This window comes from Aulonocara sp. 'chitande type north' Nkhata Bay, linkage group LG10 (genome assembly GCF_057382095.1).
Source record: "Aulonocara sp. 'chitande type north' Nkhata Bay isolate Kocher_YH1m ecotype deep benthic linkage group LG10, A_spYH_male_GT1.1, whole genome shotgun sequence".
Lineage (NCBI taxonomy): Eukaryota > Metazoa > Chordata > Actinopteri > Cichliformes > Cichlidae > Aulonocara > Aulonocara sp. 'chitande type north' Nkhata Bay.
Genome location: NC_141353.1, coordinates 32,851,829 through 32,867,728, shown reverse-complemented (window position 1 = coordinate 32,867,728; position 15,900 = coordinate 32,851,829). Strand labels below are relative to the sequence as shown.

Genomic DNA, 15,900 nt, shown 5'->3' with positions numbered 1-15,900 from the left:
GTTGTTGTGGAAATGCTGGATCTCCTCTCAACATCACTACTCTGTCTGTAATTCCCAAATAGAGATTTCTCCCCGGTATTACAGCATTTAGTAATTAAAATCAAACTTATTTTAACAGAGGCCCCCAGTACCCAAATCAGCATGATGAAAATTAATAATAATGGTAGAAAGCATCTCTTTGAAAAAATTTTTAAGAGGAGAGCTGTTTTGTTTTAGTTTTATCCCAGTCTCATCTGCTAACATGGACAGGACAGGGTTTAAGACTTATACTGCAGCCAGACCCCAGGGACCAATAGAGATATGCTGTCACACATTTTAATTTTCAAACAGTGAATCAATACAGTTTGGCCCAGTGTTACAACAGAAGCTCACTCACATTTTTGAATAAATGTTTGTGGTTGATCCAAATAATGAAATAACAATTCAGTCTTTAATCATTTAGTATGGTTAACTACATTTAGCCCTGGTTAATTCCATTCGCACACACAAGGCTGTCTTTAAAGTCTAAAAAAACACATAGAAGATGTTTTAACAGATGCCAAAATAGCAGGAGCAGCTTAATGGTGGGCTAAATGTACTGTAGCATATTTTATACACGCAGTCAAAATGTGATGTGAGTAATGAAGGCGTTTGTGTCCCTGAAGAGCCCTTTTAGAGCCTGCTTTTAATTTGTCACAGCAATGGAAACACAGGTGTATAACCAAGGGCTGTGATCGATTTGGGAGGGTTGGCTTCATACACTGTGTGACTACTTCGCTGCTGTGGCTCACTAACAGGCTTCATGGAACCAAACCATCATTTTTTCTGTGAAAAAGGCCTAATAGTATAAAAGTATGAATATTCGCTCTGTGTGATACTGCAAATTTGGATACTGACTCAATGCCAAGTAAATGCAGGGCCAGTATTGCCAATACCAATGCTGACACTTTCAACCCATAAAGCCAGCATATAAGGTATATTTTTGTCATTTACCCCCTCCAAAAAATTACTAACACAATTCAGTGGGAATTTAGGAGGATAGAAACAAAACATCCATCCGATACCCATACCGTCACTGGTATTGATACAATCAATATGTGAACCATCTGCCCACACATATATAACATTTTCCTGACTTTGGTGAAGTCTTCCCTTGCATTGTGCAAAGTTATTTTTCTTTATCGGAACTGCTATAGCTCCACGGGCTACTTTCAGTCTCTAGCCCTAACTGTAGACATGTGGGTTTGCTAGCAGATGGCGCAGTAAATAAAGGCTTAGCGGGCCCAAATCTGGCAACTACGTACCTACAGCCAGACCTAATGTGGGACAGCAGTGTAGGTAACTGTACCCGAGGTAAGAGTGACAAGTGAGCTTTGGGCGTGTCCAAGCGGAAATTAAGGCAGCGCACACGGCACGATAAAAGCCCCACCAACCGCTTTCCTAATACCTTGCTAAATAGCTTGCTAAACAGCTACAATGCTCCCCGTCACATCCGCTGTACTCAGAAGTTCCCGTGTGCTCCAGAGCGCTAGACTACTGCACATTACTCCGACATCCAAAATGCCGATTCAGGTAAGGCTTGCGAGCGTTTCGCTGCCGGACATGCACGAGCCAAATGCGACTGTGTCAGTGCGTTTTACTATAACTTGCTAAATAAAGCGGTTACGTTGTTTATTTGTAGCTCACGATGCTAACTATCCGTGTGAATTCCGTCCCCGTGACAGCCGTTATCTTCATCATTATCGGTTGTTAATAACAGCCGTCCTGTCGGTGCTTGTCTCCGCACCTTCCTCCCCCACCTGTTAAACTCGTTTTGAGCGTAGCTTGCGTGTAAATCAATCTCACCTTCTCTTTAGTCGACTAGGCTTGTTTATTTTATAGATGCACACTCATGGTACTTTTTAAGGCCCGTCAAGGCAGTATTCCGCTATTTTCTTTTGTTTGTTTGTTTGTTTTAAATACAGCCAAAATCACGGCCAGTATATGTGCACCCAAGTATAAGTATATATGTTGTATTTGGGTCACTTGCAGCTTTTCTGAATTCACTTCACGGCCATGCAAATCGTTGCATCATTGGGTTATTTAACCCATTTTTTGTAGGATAACGTTACTCAAGTGCATTGCAGTTCAGATTATTGTCTCTTGTTATGGGTGATACGGCTTTTTTATGGGCTCAAATTGTGGTCATAAATATTTTGTACTTGAAAATCAGTTTTGTACTTGAAAATCAGTTTTGTACTTGAAAATCAGTTTTGTACTTGAAAATCAGTTTTGTACTTGAAAATCAGGATTTGTATGTGAAACAAGAATTTGTGTGTGCGTAAAAAAAGATTTGTTTGTGGACTTAGCCAAAAAATACGTGTGAAACTCTGCACTCAAGTTTCAAGTTACAAGTACGAATTTTGAACCTATTTGGTCAATGTCATGTCAATCACAAATTTAACAATCCAATCAGAGAACCGATGGGTTCTAATTGTATGATTTGTCGCCCCCCAGTGGCCGTGCAAGATCCTGCAAGCCTTGTTTATTAATAAATAGGAAGCTGAATATTAGATGGGTGTGTTTTTGTATCTATCGTTCGTACGTACGTAGAGGAAAACCCCTCTCCCTCCACTGTGTCATCCTGCAGCACTTCTGTGCAAGTGCAGGCTAAACGTAACACAAATAGCAGTGCATGCAATGTCCTCCAGAGACATGCACATTAGTATTGCTCACTTCAGTAATGTGAAATGTAGGTCACCATTGTTCTGTATTGTCATCTCGCCTCTCATCAGGTGGGTGAACATATTCCTGCAGTGGAGGTCCAGGAGGGGGAGCCAGGGAATAAGGTGGCTATGGATCAACTGTTTAAGGGGAAGAAAGGAGTCCTCTTCGCTGTACCTGGAGCATTTACACCTGGCTGTTCCAAAGTGAGTCCACACTGTTAACAGTGCCTGTACACATTGATAATCAGCTGACCTTATTAATTATTTATTTTTTTTGTTTTCAGACTCACCTCCCAGGTTTTGTGGAGCAGGCTGCAGAACTGAAGAATAAAGGTATACAGGAAATAGCATGTATCTCTGTCAACGATGCGTTTGTCATGGCTGCATGGGGAAAAGAGCATGGAGCTGATGGAAAGGTAGAGTACAACTGAACAACCTGCATTTAGATGGCTTTTCTGAACAATTAGAGAGCTCTGTGACATGTTAGTCTTGGACAAAGACCTGGGAAATGGCCAAAATGAACTTTAAGGATGCAGTAATGCTGAGCTTATGGCCACTTTTCCTCTGCAGGTGCGGATGCTGGCTGATCCCACTGGAGCATTCACAAAGGTAAAAACCAATATCTGCTTTATATTCCAGCTCTACTTGAAGCTTTAGTGACTGACTATTAATTCATCTTTCTTTGCCTTAGGCAGTTGACCTGTTACTTGACAGTGATCAAATCGTGCAGGTACTTGGGAATAAGCGATCCAAGAGGTAACCTTTTTTGTTTGTCTTAAATTCCTGAATTTTATTAATAACAAGTTTGCACAGTAAGAAAGTTTATGCACTATATCCCCACAATCGTTCCCACAATCATTCCTGCCTTGAACATAATAAGTACTTTCTGTGCAGTTCTGTGTGCTAACAGTGTCACTACACAATAGTACACTTATGATGACACAGTATGTATGACACAGTATGTTGACTTTATAGCTGTCCAGAATCACTTTACTGCTCACTTAAGAGTGGAGCAGCGAGTGAGTGGAAATGCTTTTACATACGGCCTTTTGCACATTACCTGCTTTTGCACCTCTACCACTGCAATTGATTCATTGTGCAAAGGTTGCAGATAACTGCAGTGTTTGTGAAGTTTCTACTGATTTTTCAATCTTAATTCTGTCCATACTGATTAAAGACAAACTGCACACAACATAACTGTTATTTGTTCTGTTGGTCTTACCTAAAGTAGATTGGAGTGTGTATTTCATGTTGTTTCAGATATTCTATGTTGGTGGAAGACGGAGTTGTAAAGAAGCTCAATGTGGAGCCAGATGGCACCGGGCTGACCTGCAGCCTGGCTTCCAGCATTTTGTCAGCTGAATAAAAGAAGCCGCACACCCCGAGCTACTGTGAAAGTTGCAGTTATAAACCTACTTAAGCTTTCGCCTCCTCAACCCAAAGACTGATGCAAATGCCATGCTGGTGTCAGAAGCTGAGTTAGAAGATGATTAATGCGCACAACCATGACATGAAAGCCAATCCTAAGGACGGTGCATCAGTCTGTGTATACTGTTACTCCCTAGTTAATAAAATGCACACTGAAAGCAATATACACTGTTTTCTTTGCCTGTTTATTACAAAGTGTCTGCCACCTCAGCAACGTGTGACAGGCAAAAATGAAGACGTGCTTATTATAATTTATGATAAACGTGATAATCGAAATACCTCATTAAAAGTTGGTTATGCCCTAGAGGTTTGTCTGTTTATCCTGCGAGATCAAAATCAGGAGGAAATGACGTCACGCGATTTTTGACCTGAAGCCGCAGAGAGCCTGCGCATTGCATTGTGGTCGCCGGTGCTTATACAGAAATCGAAAGCACGTAGCTTTTCAGCTAACTACGTTAATATCAAGCTTGGACGGGAGACTAACGGGTAAGTTGATACGCAGCTGTGGGTTTTTGTTGTGATAAACGCAGACGTGCCCCAAAGGAAGAGGTTATTTGTAAATGAGCTTCATAGGAAAAATAAAAATTAGATTAGTAGCGTTAAAGCTTCATTAGCTCAAGTTAGGCTAATTTGTAGGCGCCTAAAATATGAGCCCCTGATTTCTAGCTTTACAGCATTAACTTGATAGTCTGTGATTATTTTAGGAGCAAGCCCTGGCTTTGAGATGGACATATCTCCCGCCAAGAAGCTGCGGCTATGTAGGAAAAAAAGCAGTAATATAAACTGGAAGCTAGTGAACTTTAGCTCGGTGTGCTAAAACGCTTAGCATTGAAATGTGTTGCGCGCGCAATTCAACTGCTTGTACTGCACTTACGTTAAGCAATCAGGCGAAATATTTCACGGGTGTAGTTGTGTTTGGTGAGTCTGACTAGATGCTACTCTGTAATGACGATCAGTTGGTAACCCCAGATGTTAAATATATTAGCATTAGCACTCAGAGCTCCATAAAATAAGTCATTGCTGTAGAGAAAGATACGGCACTTGTTGATATGTTCGCACTGTAGGCTTGGTTCATAACTAGAGTTGACATGAGTAGTCAAACATTAAACCATATCATGTTCAACTACTGTCTAAAGAAGTTTCTGTGCCGTCTATCAGTTACTGATAAAAATATAAGTAAAATTAGATTTGCAATTTTACGAAATATTCTTTCTTTTCACGAAATTGGGTAAGTATTGTTTTCACTTGTCAGATCTGTTTATATTACCGTTTAGCACCTGCTATTATTTGACAGACTCCAAAGAGACCATGTCATCGACATCCCAAAAACATAAAGACTTCGTGGCCGAGCCCATGGGAGAGAAGCCAGTGATGGCTCTGGCAGGCATCGGAGAAGTCCTTGGCAAAAGACTGGAGGATAAGGGTTTTGACAAGGTGACTTGGTTTTTGATTAGCTTCTGCAGTGTGTTTATTCACACAGTAATTTTAAGTTATTTTACCTAGTAGGTATTGATTACTTTGAATAATATTGAAATAATCTTAACTTACAGCAGCAGTATATCACAGCTGACGCAAGCTTAACAGATTAGTTCTTATTTTTGGAAAACTAGCACAACTAAAGTTGTGATGTAAAGAAAAACAAGCTGCAGTTTTTCTTCTGGACATCTGTAAACGTTTGTTGTCGCAGAAGAGTTGTTCTCTTGTCAAATGAGCTATGAATTTGATCAAACACACCCAAACAAATACTCATCTGTGCAGTTTTTCAGGTTCAGTTAAAAACTGGATCTGCTCGTTATCAGAACAGATGTGGCTCATTCTTAGATACTCGCCCATCGGTCTTAATTACATTCTTGTGTTGTGTCTTCACATCCACTTCCACAGGCATATGTCGTCCTCGGACAGTTTCTAGTGCTAAAGAAAGACGAGGAGCTTTTCCGAGATTGGCTGAAGGACACTTGCGGAGCAAATGTCAAACAACAAGGTGACTGCTATGGCTGTCTTAAGGAATGGTGCGATGCCTTCCTATAAACATTCAGTCATTTGTTTTTGTACTTCTGAAGTCCAAGATGTACATTACCTCTTCTGATTTTCTTTTAATTCAGCCCCTGCTTATAATATCCATGTGGCCCAACTATTGGAATACTATGTGTACTTTCTGTTCAAAATTTAAAAAATGTAAATTTCTAGTGTGTTCATTGTTGACAGTGCGTTAAGAAGTTACCATTTTAAGCTCATTATGGCAGTTTTAGAGGTAAACTCTTTTTAACTTCACGATTTGTTTTCATTTATTTCAGCACATTTCTTTCTATTTAATGTGATGGTTTACCTGTACAATCTACACTAACACCTGTAGTCACCTGATGCTTTTGGGCTGCTTGCACCATTTGCTTGTTTTTAAATGCTACTGGAAGGTTTGATATGAGTTGTCCATTTTTTTTAAGTAGCACATCATCACAGTTTCATGTACTGTAGTTCCACCAGCACTGCTTCAACGATTTCTTGATAAGGATTGTCTGTTTGGCAGAAGATTTGGCTAATTTAATGTGAAACCTGAAAACTAAACCTAAAAAAAGATTCAACTGACACTGGTATTTAGAGATTTATATAGATATATGTATGTGAAGTGTTTTATCTTTGTGTCTTGCAAATGAAGACACACCACAGTCCTACATCTAGTCTACTCTGAGCTTGTTTGGACTTGAAGATTGAAATGTATATAAATAAAGATGCCAATGTAACAAAACAATACTTTCAATAATAAAAGTGTCTCTATTGCTGGTAACTTAGATATTGTGTTTGTTAGAAAGCTCGATATCACAGCTAGTTGTGCTGCTAGTAAAAAAATGCAAACCTTCTGTGGAGGTCGTGAAAGCAAAGTTACGAGTTGGTGAGCGTCAGACAGCAGCCATCCTGATCCAAACCCACAGTGATAGATCTAGCAAAACCATGTTAGCAGCTAATTAAAGTAGGTTAAAAGTAGTAGGCTTTCTTTTCTTTCTGCAACTTACAAGCTGAGTAAGAGCGGAGAAACCCTCTTAATCCACTGTCATGTGACTTACAAATAAAATATCCTTTATTGGTTTAAGTGGCTTTAAATGAAAATCCTACACTGTGTGCATTTTGTTACAACAGTGAGCCTGATATTTAGGTCAGGTCTTCATAGCTGAGCTATGTATTGTCTTTGAATTTCTAGACATGAGATGCCTTAATGCATGTTACTTTAAACATTTAACTTGGTCTAAAGAAGTATAAAGTCCACAACACTGCATGTTCACACTGTATTCCCTAATCTTCCGTTCAAATGCTGAAACCCACCACCAGTTATCAAGCTGTATGAAGATGTAACCAGTGTGTAGCAGCTCTTTGTTATAATGCAGGCCCACGTGTTTGCATTTGACTGTGAAAAGGTTTCAGCTTTTCTATTGCTTTTATTATAAAACAATAAAAAGCAAGTATCACATTTGAACATGTTTTTTTTTTCCTGTGCATTTTATCAGAGAACACCCCAAGAGACAGAAAATGTTTGATGACAGGAGGCTTTATTTCAGTGCTTCGTTTCCATGGTTACCCTTTTTTCTGCCAAAGCTCCAGATATTTGCAACATGATGAAAATATGTCACTCATTTTTTTTTTTTTTCTTTTTGAATGCTCCAAAGCAGGAGGGAGGCGTTTCCAAAAGTTCCAGGTCACGGACACGAGAAGAGCAGTTTTTCGTTTCCTTTTATGAAAGTGGTGTTGAAACTTAACAGCTGACAGTACTTTAGATGGAGAAAGTGACACTGGTTGATCCATGACTTTTCTGGAAACCACTAAGAACCCCTGCTCTGGAGATCCTCTGATCATTTAAAATAACAATGATGCACACTTGTCCTTAAAAGTACATTAAGACTGCTTCATTTACTTGTTTTTATTTTCATGTCTTAAAGAATTAGAAAATTATTATTATGACAGGCTCAGAATAACCGATTAGATGATCTTACTTCAGTGGCTTAGATTAGATGTTGAAAGTCCATAACTCCTGGAATGTGTTTGGGTTTGTGTGTGTGTGCTATTTAACTACAAAATCTCAATTTGACAGTGATCCGATGCACAGAATTGTTGCTCAAGTTTCACAGTAGCACCTATGCATACACACACGTCCACATCCACACTACGGCAATAGTATAGAAATGAGCAAAAAAAGAAGAGGCTAAAATCTTAATACCCTCCCCCACTCCCAAAACCCCCCAAATCAATTGCATGTGTCCAGTTGTAAACAAGTAACTGCCAAGACAGGGCTAAACAGTGAATGACGAAGGTCAACAATAGATTAGATTAGAAAAAAAATGCTGCTACTTGTGAGAGGAGCATCCATGTTATGACCTCTGCCTACGAGTAGACAAAGAATGAAAATGTGTTTGATTACGCGGCATTAGTCTTCTCATTTATGGGGAATTTAAATGGGGAGAGCTGAGACATGTCCTCCATAATACCGAGACCTAATGTAATTTAGGTTCCCAGTTTCAATATGAATCTGTTGCCTGTGACTGGTGGAGAAATAAGATACTTGGTGATCATGTTGTCCCTTCTGGCAGTTACTTGTAACCTATTTGAGCATGAGATGCATGTGTTTCCTTTCAGATGAACGCTCTTTGTTTTTCCCCCTTCCCTTGAGACTTTTAGCAACTTTGTGATTTTTCTAACTCTTTATTGATTAAATGTTAAATTATTCTTGTTTGCCCTCCTCTAACATTGAGACAGTATAAGAATTTAGTTCAAGACATTTTGTAGTTGGTTATGTACTGTACATCGGCAGCTTTTATGCAACGTTACTATAGTACATTAATGTCTTATTCAGATTGGAAGTACATGTACATACTGTACATAGATGTACATACTGTACAGTTGTACTTTTTCATCACAACAATCCCTGATTTGTCTCAAAGCAAAGCGCAGAAGAACTTCTTCTCCCTGAAGGGGTTCTCTGAGGTGGGCACGGGGGTGATCAGGGGGTCGTCGCAGGCGTGTGCGTCGCAGTATGCCATCAGGTCGGCTGCTGCCTTTGATACCTGGAGGTGGAGACGATGGGGTTTAGAGCATTTAATTACATTTTTCCCCTTTACACTTTCCCCTCATCCCGCCTCTGAGTGGTCACAGTAGGGAGCTGGCTGATCCTGGTGATTTGCAGGTAATTTCCCTGTAAAATCAGGAACTTAGTGACTTCCTCCCCACAGTCGCCAAATCCTTGCTTATAATACTGTGTGATTAATATTAAATGAATTTAAAGCACCTTGAGATGCCTCTTGCTGTTATAGGAGTCATCTCAAGGTGCTTTAATAGCGACAGTTATTGATTTTTTGCATGCTGCTTTTAACCCGGGTGGTATAGTGGCATTGCAGACAGAAAATCCTCTATTTGAATCCACCAGCCAGCCTTCTGCGTAGAGTTTGCATGATCTGTGTGTGTTAGATTGGTTATTCTAAAATGGCCATAGGAGTGGCTGGGAATGGTTGTCAGTGTTAGAGCTGCGACAGACTGGTGACCTGTGCGGGGTCCACTTCACCTTTTGCTCCATGGTAGCTGGGACAGGCTCCAGCCTCACCATGAGCCTGAAGTGGATAAACATAAGTAAACGGATGGGAGGATCGATGGATGTTTCAGACCCTCATCCTTGTTTTGAGTTACAGTGGGGCAAAAAAGTATTTAGTCAGCCACCGATTGTGCAAGTTCCCCCACCTAAAATGATGACAGAGGTCAGTAATTTGCACCAGAGGTACACTTCAACTGTGAGAGACAGAATGTGAAAAAAAAATCCATGAATTCACATGGTAGGATTTGTAAAGAATTTATTCGTAAATTAGGGTGGAAAATAAGTATTTGGTCACCTCAAACATGGAAAATCTCTGGCCCTCACAGACCTGTAACGTCTTCTGTAAGAAGCTTTTCTGTCCCCCACTCGTTACCTGTATGAATGGCACCTGTTTGAACTCATCATCTGTATAAAAGACACCTGTCCACAGCCTCAAACAATCAGACTCCAAACTCCGCCATGGCCAAGACCAAAGAGCTTTCGAAGGACACCAGGAAAAGTCTTGTAGACCTGCACCAGACTGGGAAGAGTGAATCTACAATAGGCAAGCAGCTTGGTGTGAAAAAATCAACTGTGGGAGCAATCATCAGAAAATGGAAGACATACAAGACCACTGATAATCTCCCTCGATCTGGGGCTCCACGCAAGATCTCATCCCGTGGGGTCAAAATGATCATGAGAACGGTGAGCAAAGATCCCAGAACCACACGGGGGGACCTGGTGAATGACCTGCAGAGAGCTGGGACCAAAGTAACAAAGGTCACCATCAGTAACACACTACAACGGCAGGGAATCAAATCCCGCAGTGCCAGACGTGTTCCGCTGCTGAAGCCAGTGCATGTCCAGGCCCGTCTGAAGTTTGCCAGAGAGCACATGGATGATACAGCAGAGGATTGGGAGAATGTCATGTGGTCAGATGAAACCAAAGTAGAACTTTTTGGTATAAACTCAACTCGTCGTGTTTGGAGGAAGAAGAATACTGAGTTGCATCCCAAGAACACCATACCTACTGTGAAGCATGGGGGTGGAAACATCATGCTATGGGGCTGTTTTTCTGCCAAGGGGACAGGACGACTGATCCGTGTTAAGGACAGAATGAATGGGGCCATGTATCGTGAGATTTTGAGCCAAAACCTCCTTCCATCAGTGAGAACTTTGAAGATGAAACGAGGCTGGGTCTTCCAACATGACAATGATCCAAAACACACCGCCCGGGCAACAAAGGAGTGGCTCCGTAAGAAGCATTTGAAAGTCCTGGAGTGGCCTAGCCAGTCTCCAGACCTCAACCCCATAGAAAATCTGTGGCGGGAGTTGAAAGTCCATGTTGCTCGGCGACAGCCCCAAAACATCACTGCTCTCGAGAAGATCTGCATGGAGGAATGGGCCAAAATACCAGCTACTGTGTGTGCAAACCTGGTAAAGACCTATAGTAAATGTTTGACCTCTGTTATTGCCAACAAAGGTTATGTTACAAAGTATTGAGTTGTATTTTTGTTATTGACCAAATACTTATTTTCCACCCTGATTTATGAATAAATTCTTTACAAATCCTACCATGTGGATTCATGGATTTTTTTTTTTCACATTCTGTCTCTCACAGTTGAAGTGTACCACTGGTGCAAATTACTGACCTCTGTCATCATTTTAAGTGGGGGAACTTCCACAATCGGTGGCTGACTAAATACTTTTTTGCCCCACTGTATATCTTTATCTTTGCTGTGATCGTTTATATGCATGAGCATTATTTTGGCCTCTGCTCTTTCTCATTTGTATTTTCACAGGTACACTGTGGAACAGTCAGAACATGAAATCTTTGTAGGACCCTCACAAGCCCCGCTACTGTACTGGCTTATAGTTTTAACAATGGCTGGTATTTCCCAAAAAAATACCCCATTTACCCCCCCCCCCCCACCCCCCCACCCCCTCACTCACACTCTCTCTCTCTCACACACACACACACACACACACACACACACACACACAGTAGATAATATTTTGAATGTGTCTGTATGGACATACTACTGTAGATTATGTAAAGAAGATAAAACATAGTAACACCACAAACACATCAACAACAATTAAAATTCAATATGTTCTTACTTGACTCAAAATTGCTTTGATTGACCGTGAAATGATGTTTGTATGTATGAATGGATAGTTTTCTTAATAAAATCTAAATATGAGCATGAAATGTGCAAACATAAAAGTAACTGAACGTTAACTGAATTATTATTTAGCTCTTGTGCTCCTTATGTGGATCTCTCTCTAACAACAATTTCAACCTTTACATTGAACAGCCAGATGTTTCAAAGGTTTTGAAAGAGTGCTGGACCTCTGTGAAGACAAACCTTCTGCTTCAGGTTCTGATTATTGGCCAGAGGTGCCAGCAGATAAAGCTTATCTCTAAAACTTTGCTCTCATGGTAGCATGAGACAAGTTTGCCTCCTGCTCATTTTAACGCTCGTGGATTATTTCTTACAAAGAGGCAAGGTGCCTCTGCAAGGTGGCTTTGATGCAATTAGGAACATCATGCAAGCCAAACACCATTTGGAAAGCCTCCAGTGGGAAGCCTTCACTTAAAGTATGTTTGAGAAGGTCATCACTGCCTACCCATCATCGCTTACAACAAAATCTTCAAACCAAACTTGCATTTAGTTTGTGCGGCACAATTATTAGCATCTGACAGAACTGACTTATCACAACATATCAAAGAATTCTTTTCTTGATTTTTTTAAAGCAGAAAACTTTCGTTTGTGCTGTTTTGGACCAAACTTCACGATAAATACGTGCGCCTCACCTTTATCCTGCAGAAACTAGCCTCGATCTTCAGTTGCTCCACCAGCTTCCTGGCTTGGCCGACACTCATGGTGCTGTTCACTGGGGTGTCTCCTTTCATCCTAGCCACAAACACGGCGACGTATAGAAGAGACAGGAAAAGCATTCAGTAGATTTGTGCATTTGTTTGACTGAAATGAAAAAATAATTTATCATCTTACTGTTTTTGTGTTGCATGCATCCTTCACTTTGAATGGATTTTTAGAGCCATGAAAAATATTAGAAATACAAATATGGTTGCAGTGAGCTATGGTGGCACTATTCATTGCCATTATACAGGTTTATTAAGAGGATTTTTATTATTATTTTTAAATAACAGCTGCTTAATCAAATGGAATACACATGAGAACCAGTTTTTAGACAAATACATTATATAAAGCTCTTAAGACAAAAAAAACTGTGCTCAAAAATTGCATTATATTATTTATGTATTTAGGCAAGCTGGGCTTTAAGGCAAGCATGAAGCCAGATATTATAAATATCAGTCAATACTGTGTCACAGAATCGGCACAGCTGCCACATTATGTCATCTGATATCTGATATGGGATCAAATTCCCATATATTTTCAAAAATGCAAAGGCAACACACAAACTGGGCCAAATGGTAAGCATCATTCACTATAGCCCACAGATTCTCCCACTATGAACGGGAACAGGCACAGAAATAGCAAATGTGGAATGAAATAACCACTGCAGCCATTCACGAAATGATGCCCACATATAACAAATGGGGAAAAACGTGTCACAGATGGAAAAAGGACTGAAATTAAATGGACTGTCAGCAGGAAGGAAAGGGGGGAAAAAAGCATAGCATCAAAGGAACGAATCTATTTGAACCATTCTGGACCTTTCCCCATTGTCTTTTTCCTTCTCCCTCCATCCACCCCCCCTTTTCTCCTTACCCGTATTATATTCCTCTTCAGGTGCAGTCTTCCCCCCTCTTCTCTCTTTTTTCCCCTGTCTTTTTCTGCCTCTCTGGTGTCCCTCTGTCAGCTTATGGTTGGTGGTATGAGTGTAGCCGGACCCCACCCCTCACAGACAACAGCCTGGATGGTACCCTGCTCTGTACAGTCCAATGCACTGCAATTCTGCCACAACGAGGGCTAGATTTGCGGTGGATGGATAGGATAACCCCCTCAGCAGTGAGTGGTACCTGCCAGACAGAGGGAGGGGGGAGCATTGGTAAAGGTTTTCTAATGTGGGTGGATTGTACCACGTTTGTGCTGAGGAAATTGGGGCCAACTGGAATCTCTCAGGTTTCAATCTCTGACATGGAGCAAGGCTGTCTGTGTGGTCTGGGATTAGTTTTCAGTGCTAAAATGCTATACACAGCTTGGGACGTGAGCTCCAGTGGTGTGAATCATGATGCGTCTCTGTGCCATTTGTGATGTCCACCCTCTCCTCTGTTGCTATGGGGACTGCTGCAGTCTGGCTCAATGGTTTACATCACATTTTAAATTGGGGAGATGTCGGCTAGCATTTAAATAATTATGTGCTACAGATAATTCAGATTAGTGGCTCAATTTGTACATATTATAATGTTAAAGAAAAAGAAAATGGCAGAAGGGACGTAGATTTTGTCAGAAACCAGATTTTTACGACGCCGTTAGACCAAAGACGCTGTGAAGTTAAGAGCTCCGTTAGCTCACCGCCAACAACAGCTATGGCTGTCGCTATGTACACGAAGAAGAAAAAACACCACTCTGTGTGTTTAACTCTACAGTGAAGACTGGACTATAAAGTAATAGAATACTGACCATTGCGCAAAGTTAATTATATTAAGAGAAACTCGAGTAGACAGCCTGAAAACCTACAACACGGAGTTGAAGTTTGAAAAAGCAGTCCGACGCCATCTTTGCTATGCTAGTGTTTTCTTGGCTTTAATGGCGCTGTGCTGCTGCCCTTCTCATCTCTTTTTCGACTGTGGAATCTTTTCATTTGTATGGTCTCTGGTTACTGAGGGGCGTATCGCGTTCCAGCTAGTTTGTCCGTTTTGCTTGCCATAAGTTGCAACGTTGGTATGAAATAATAATAATAATAATAATAATAATAATAATACAGTAGAACAGAATTTAAACTTTGTGTTTGGTGTAAAGTTGCCCAAATCAAAGTGAAATTCATTAAAAATAATTTGTTCTTTTTAAAAATGAGAAGGAAAAAGACATCTGTGCATGTCAGTGAACATTATTTGTGCCATGGTAAGGTGTGAGTGGTTCCCGCATAACCTATAACCACCAGCAATAAATGAGCTCCAGTTACAGGCCATAGATCATTTATTTGTTTTCTTCTTAAATAATAATTTTCGTGCCTTTTCCCTTTATTAGACAGTGTAATGGTGGAGCGTGGATGGGAAAGCATGGAGAGAGAGAGAGTGGAGGAAGACAATCACAAATTTAATTTCAACTAACTATTGTACTGTATATGGTGCAGACATGACTTATTCTACTGTTGATTACTCTGCTGCAGCGCATACAATGGTGGAAGGTGAAAAGATAAGCTGCTACTGAGGTTCAAGTACTCCATCTGCTGGATGGTGCCGGCAGAATTTAATCAAATCTCAGCAGCAAGAAGCAACATCAAAACCTGAAAGGAAAGCCACTAAAAATGTGTCGTCATTAGTGGCTTTCTAATTATAAAATTCTAGCACGATAATGATGATAACTGCTGCTCTTTTCTAATCTATTTAATGCTAACTGATAAAACATTAACAAAGAACACAGGAAACAGGAATACGTTACATATAATGTTGGATTGAACACATCTGCTGTGCACTATATATGTAATAAACCACACATCACACCATATTGTTTTGATATAATTTTAGTGATATGACTTAGAGGAATAGTTCATGTTCTTATTCTTAACATGTATGGTATAGAATACAGTATATACCAATATAAGCTGTAGAAGTTCACTGCTTTTCAGGTCATTTTTCTGTCGTGTATTTTTCTGCTGAGCAGACCCATTTCAGGCAGCACATCTGAGAAATGAACCCAGCAGGTATTTGGTAACATTACTCGTATTGTGAGAACCAGTTTCAACCCTATGATAGTTTTTTTGTGCTGGCACAAACTCTGAAAAAACAACGACAGCAGGTACAAACCACTACATGACTGCAGGAGCCGTGTCTAAAGCACTCACCAGATGGTCTACCAGAGCTCCTCTTTCATCTCTGCAGGTTATTCTCTGTTATAATTAGTGTGGGTGCACATCCAACAGATAAGTCAGCTAATTATCTGATGCCGTACTAATGAAAAAAAAAAAAATGGTGTCAAGCGTAAGTGGGAAAACAATGCAGGAGAAAATAGAGGTGTGGCTCGGTGAAAGGTCAACTTAAAATGTGCATAAATCCAGTTTAGCAAAATTTCAGGTGTTAACTCGGTG

The 15,900-nt window shown here is 40.4% G+C and overlaps 3 protein-coding genes across 4 annotated transcripts; 2 read left to right on the top strand and 1 right to left on the bottom strand.

Annotated features, from left to right (window-relative positions):
- Positions 1 to 1,431: 1,431 nt before the first annotated feature.
- On the top strand, positions 1,432 to 4,274 carry prdx5 (peroxiredoxin 5). The gene is made up of 6 exons (XM_086309573.1): positions 1,432 to 1,551; positions 2,754 to 2,888; positions 2,969 to 3,100; positions 3,255 to 3,293; positions 3,376 to 3,440; positions 3,945 to 4,274. The coding sequence occupies exons 1-6, from the start codon at positions 1,456 to 1,458 to the stop codon at positions 4,048 to 4,050; spliced, it is 573 nt and encodes a 190-aa protein (XP_086165699.1). The 5' UTR covers positions 1,432 to 1,455; the 3' UTR covers positions 4,051 to 4,274.
- Positions 4,275 to 4,449: 175 nt separating this feature from the next.
- banf1 (barrier to autointegration nuclear assembly factor 1) lies at positions 4,450 to 7,578 on the top strand. 2 transcript variants are annotated; one of them, XM_086309576.1, is made up of 3 exons: positions 4,450 to 4,598; positions 5,407 to 5,546; positions 5,994 to 7,578. In XM_086309576.1, the coding sequence occupies exons 2-3, from the start codon at positions 5,421 to 5,423 to the stop codon at positions 6,138 to 6,140; spliced, it is 273 nt and encodes a 90-aa protein (XP_086165702.1). In that variant the 5' UTR covers positions 4,450 to 4,598; positions 5,407 to 5,420; the 3' UTR covers positions 6,141 to 7,578. The 2 variants fall into 2 exon arrangements, with proteins under 2 accessions (XP_086165702.1, XP_086165700.1); XM_086309574.1 differs by lacking the exon at positions 4,450 to 4,598 and adding an exon at positions 4,884 to 5,030.
- A 56-nt stretch (positions 7,579 to 7,634) lies between these two features.
- On the bottom strand, positions 7,635 to 13,922 carry gng3 (guanine nucleotide binding protein (G protein), gamma 3). The gene is made up of 3 exons (XM_086309577.1): positions 13,419 to 13,922; positions 12,479 to 12,578; positions 7,635 to 9,160 (listed from the first exon to the last, which is right to left on the bottom strand). The coding sequence occupies exons 2-3, from the start codon at positions 12,575 to 12,577 to the stop codon at positions 9,032 to 9,034; spliced, it is 228 nt and encodes a 75-aa protein (XP_086165703.1). The 5' UTR covers position 12,578; positions 13,419 to 13,922; the 3' UTR covers positions 7,635 to 9,031.
- Positions 13,923 to 15,900: the final 1,978 nt, after the last annotated feature.

What these genes read in the sequence shown, in the direction of transcription:
- prdx5 (XM_086309573.1), top strand. Translation starts at nt 1,456, where the DNA reads ATGCTCCCCGTCACATCCGCTGTACTCAGAAGTTCCCGTGTGCTCCAG. An exon ending in TTACACCTGGCTGTTCCAAA is followed by an intron (nt 2,889 to 2,968) that starts GTGAGTCCACAC and finishes TTTTGTTTTCAG; the next exon opens with ACTCACCTCCCAGGTTTTGT. An exon ending in AGCATGGAGCTGATGGAAAG is followed by an intron (nt 3,101 to 3,254) that starts GTAGAGTACAAC and finishes TTTCCTCTGCAG; the next exon opens with GTGCGGATGCTGGCTGATCC.
- banf1 (XM_086309574.1), top strand. Translation starts at nt 4,946, where the DNA reads ATGTGTTGCGCGCGCAATTCAACTGCTTGTACTGCACTTACGTTAAGC. An exon ending in CACGGGTGTAGTTGTGTTTG is followed by an intron (nt 5,031 to 5,406) that starts GTGAGTCTGACT and finishes ATTATTTGACAG; the next exon opens with ACTCCAAAGAGACCATGTCA. An exon ending in AGGATAAGGGTTTTGACAAG is followed by an intron (nt 5,547 to 5,993) that starts GTGACTTGGTTT and finishes CCACTTCCACAG; the next exon opens with GCATATGTCGTCCTCGGACA.
- gng3 (XM_086309577.1), bottom strand. Translation starts at nt 12,577, where the DNA reads ATGAAAGGAGACACCCCAGTGAACAGCACCATGAGTGTCGGCCAAGCC. An exon ending in CTAGTTTCTGCAGGATAAAG is followed by an intron (nt 9,161 to 12,478) that starts GTGAGGCGCACG and finishes CTCCACCTCCAG; the next exon opens with GTATCAAAGGCAGCAGCCGA.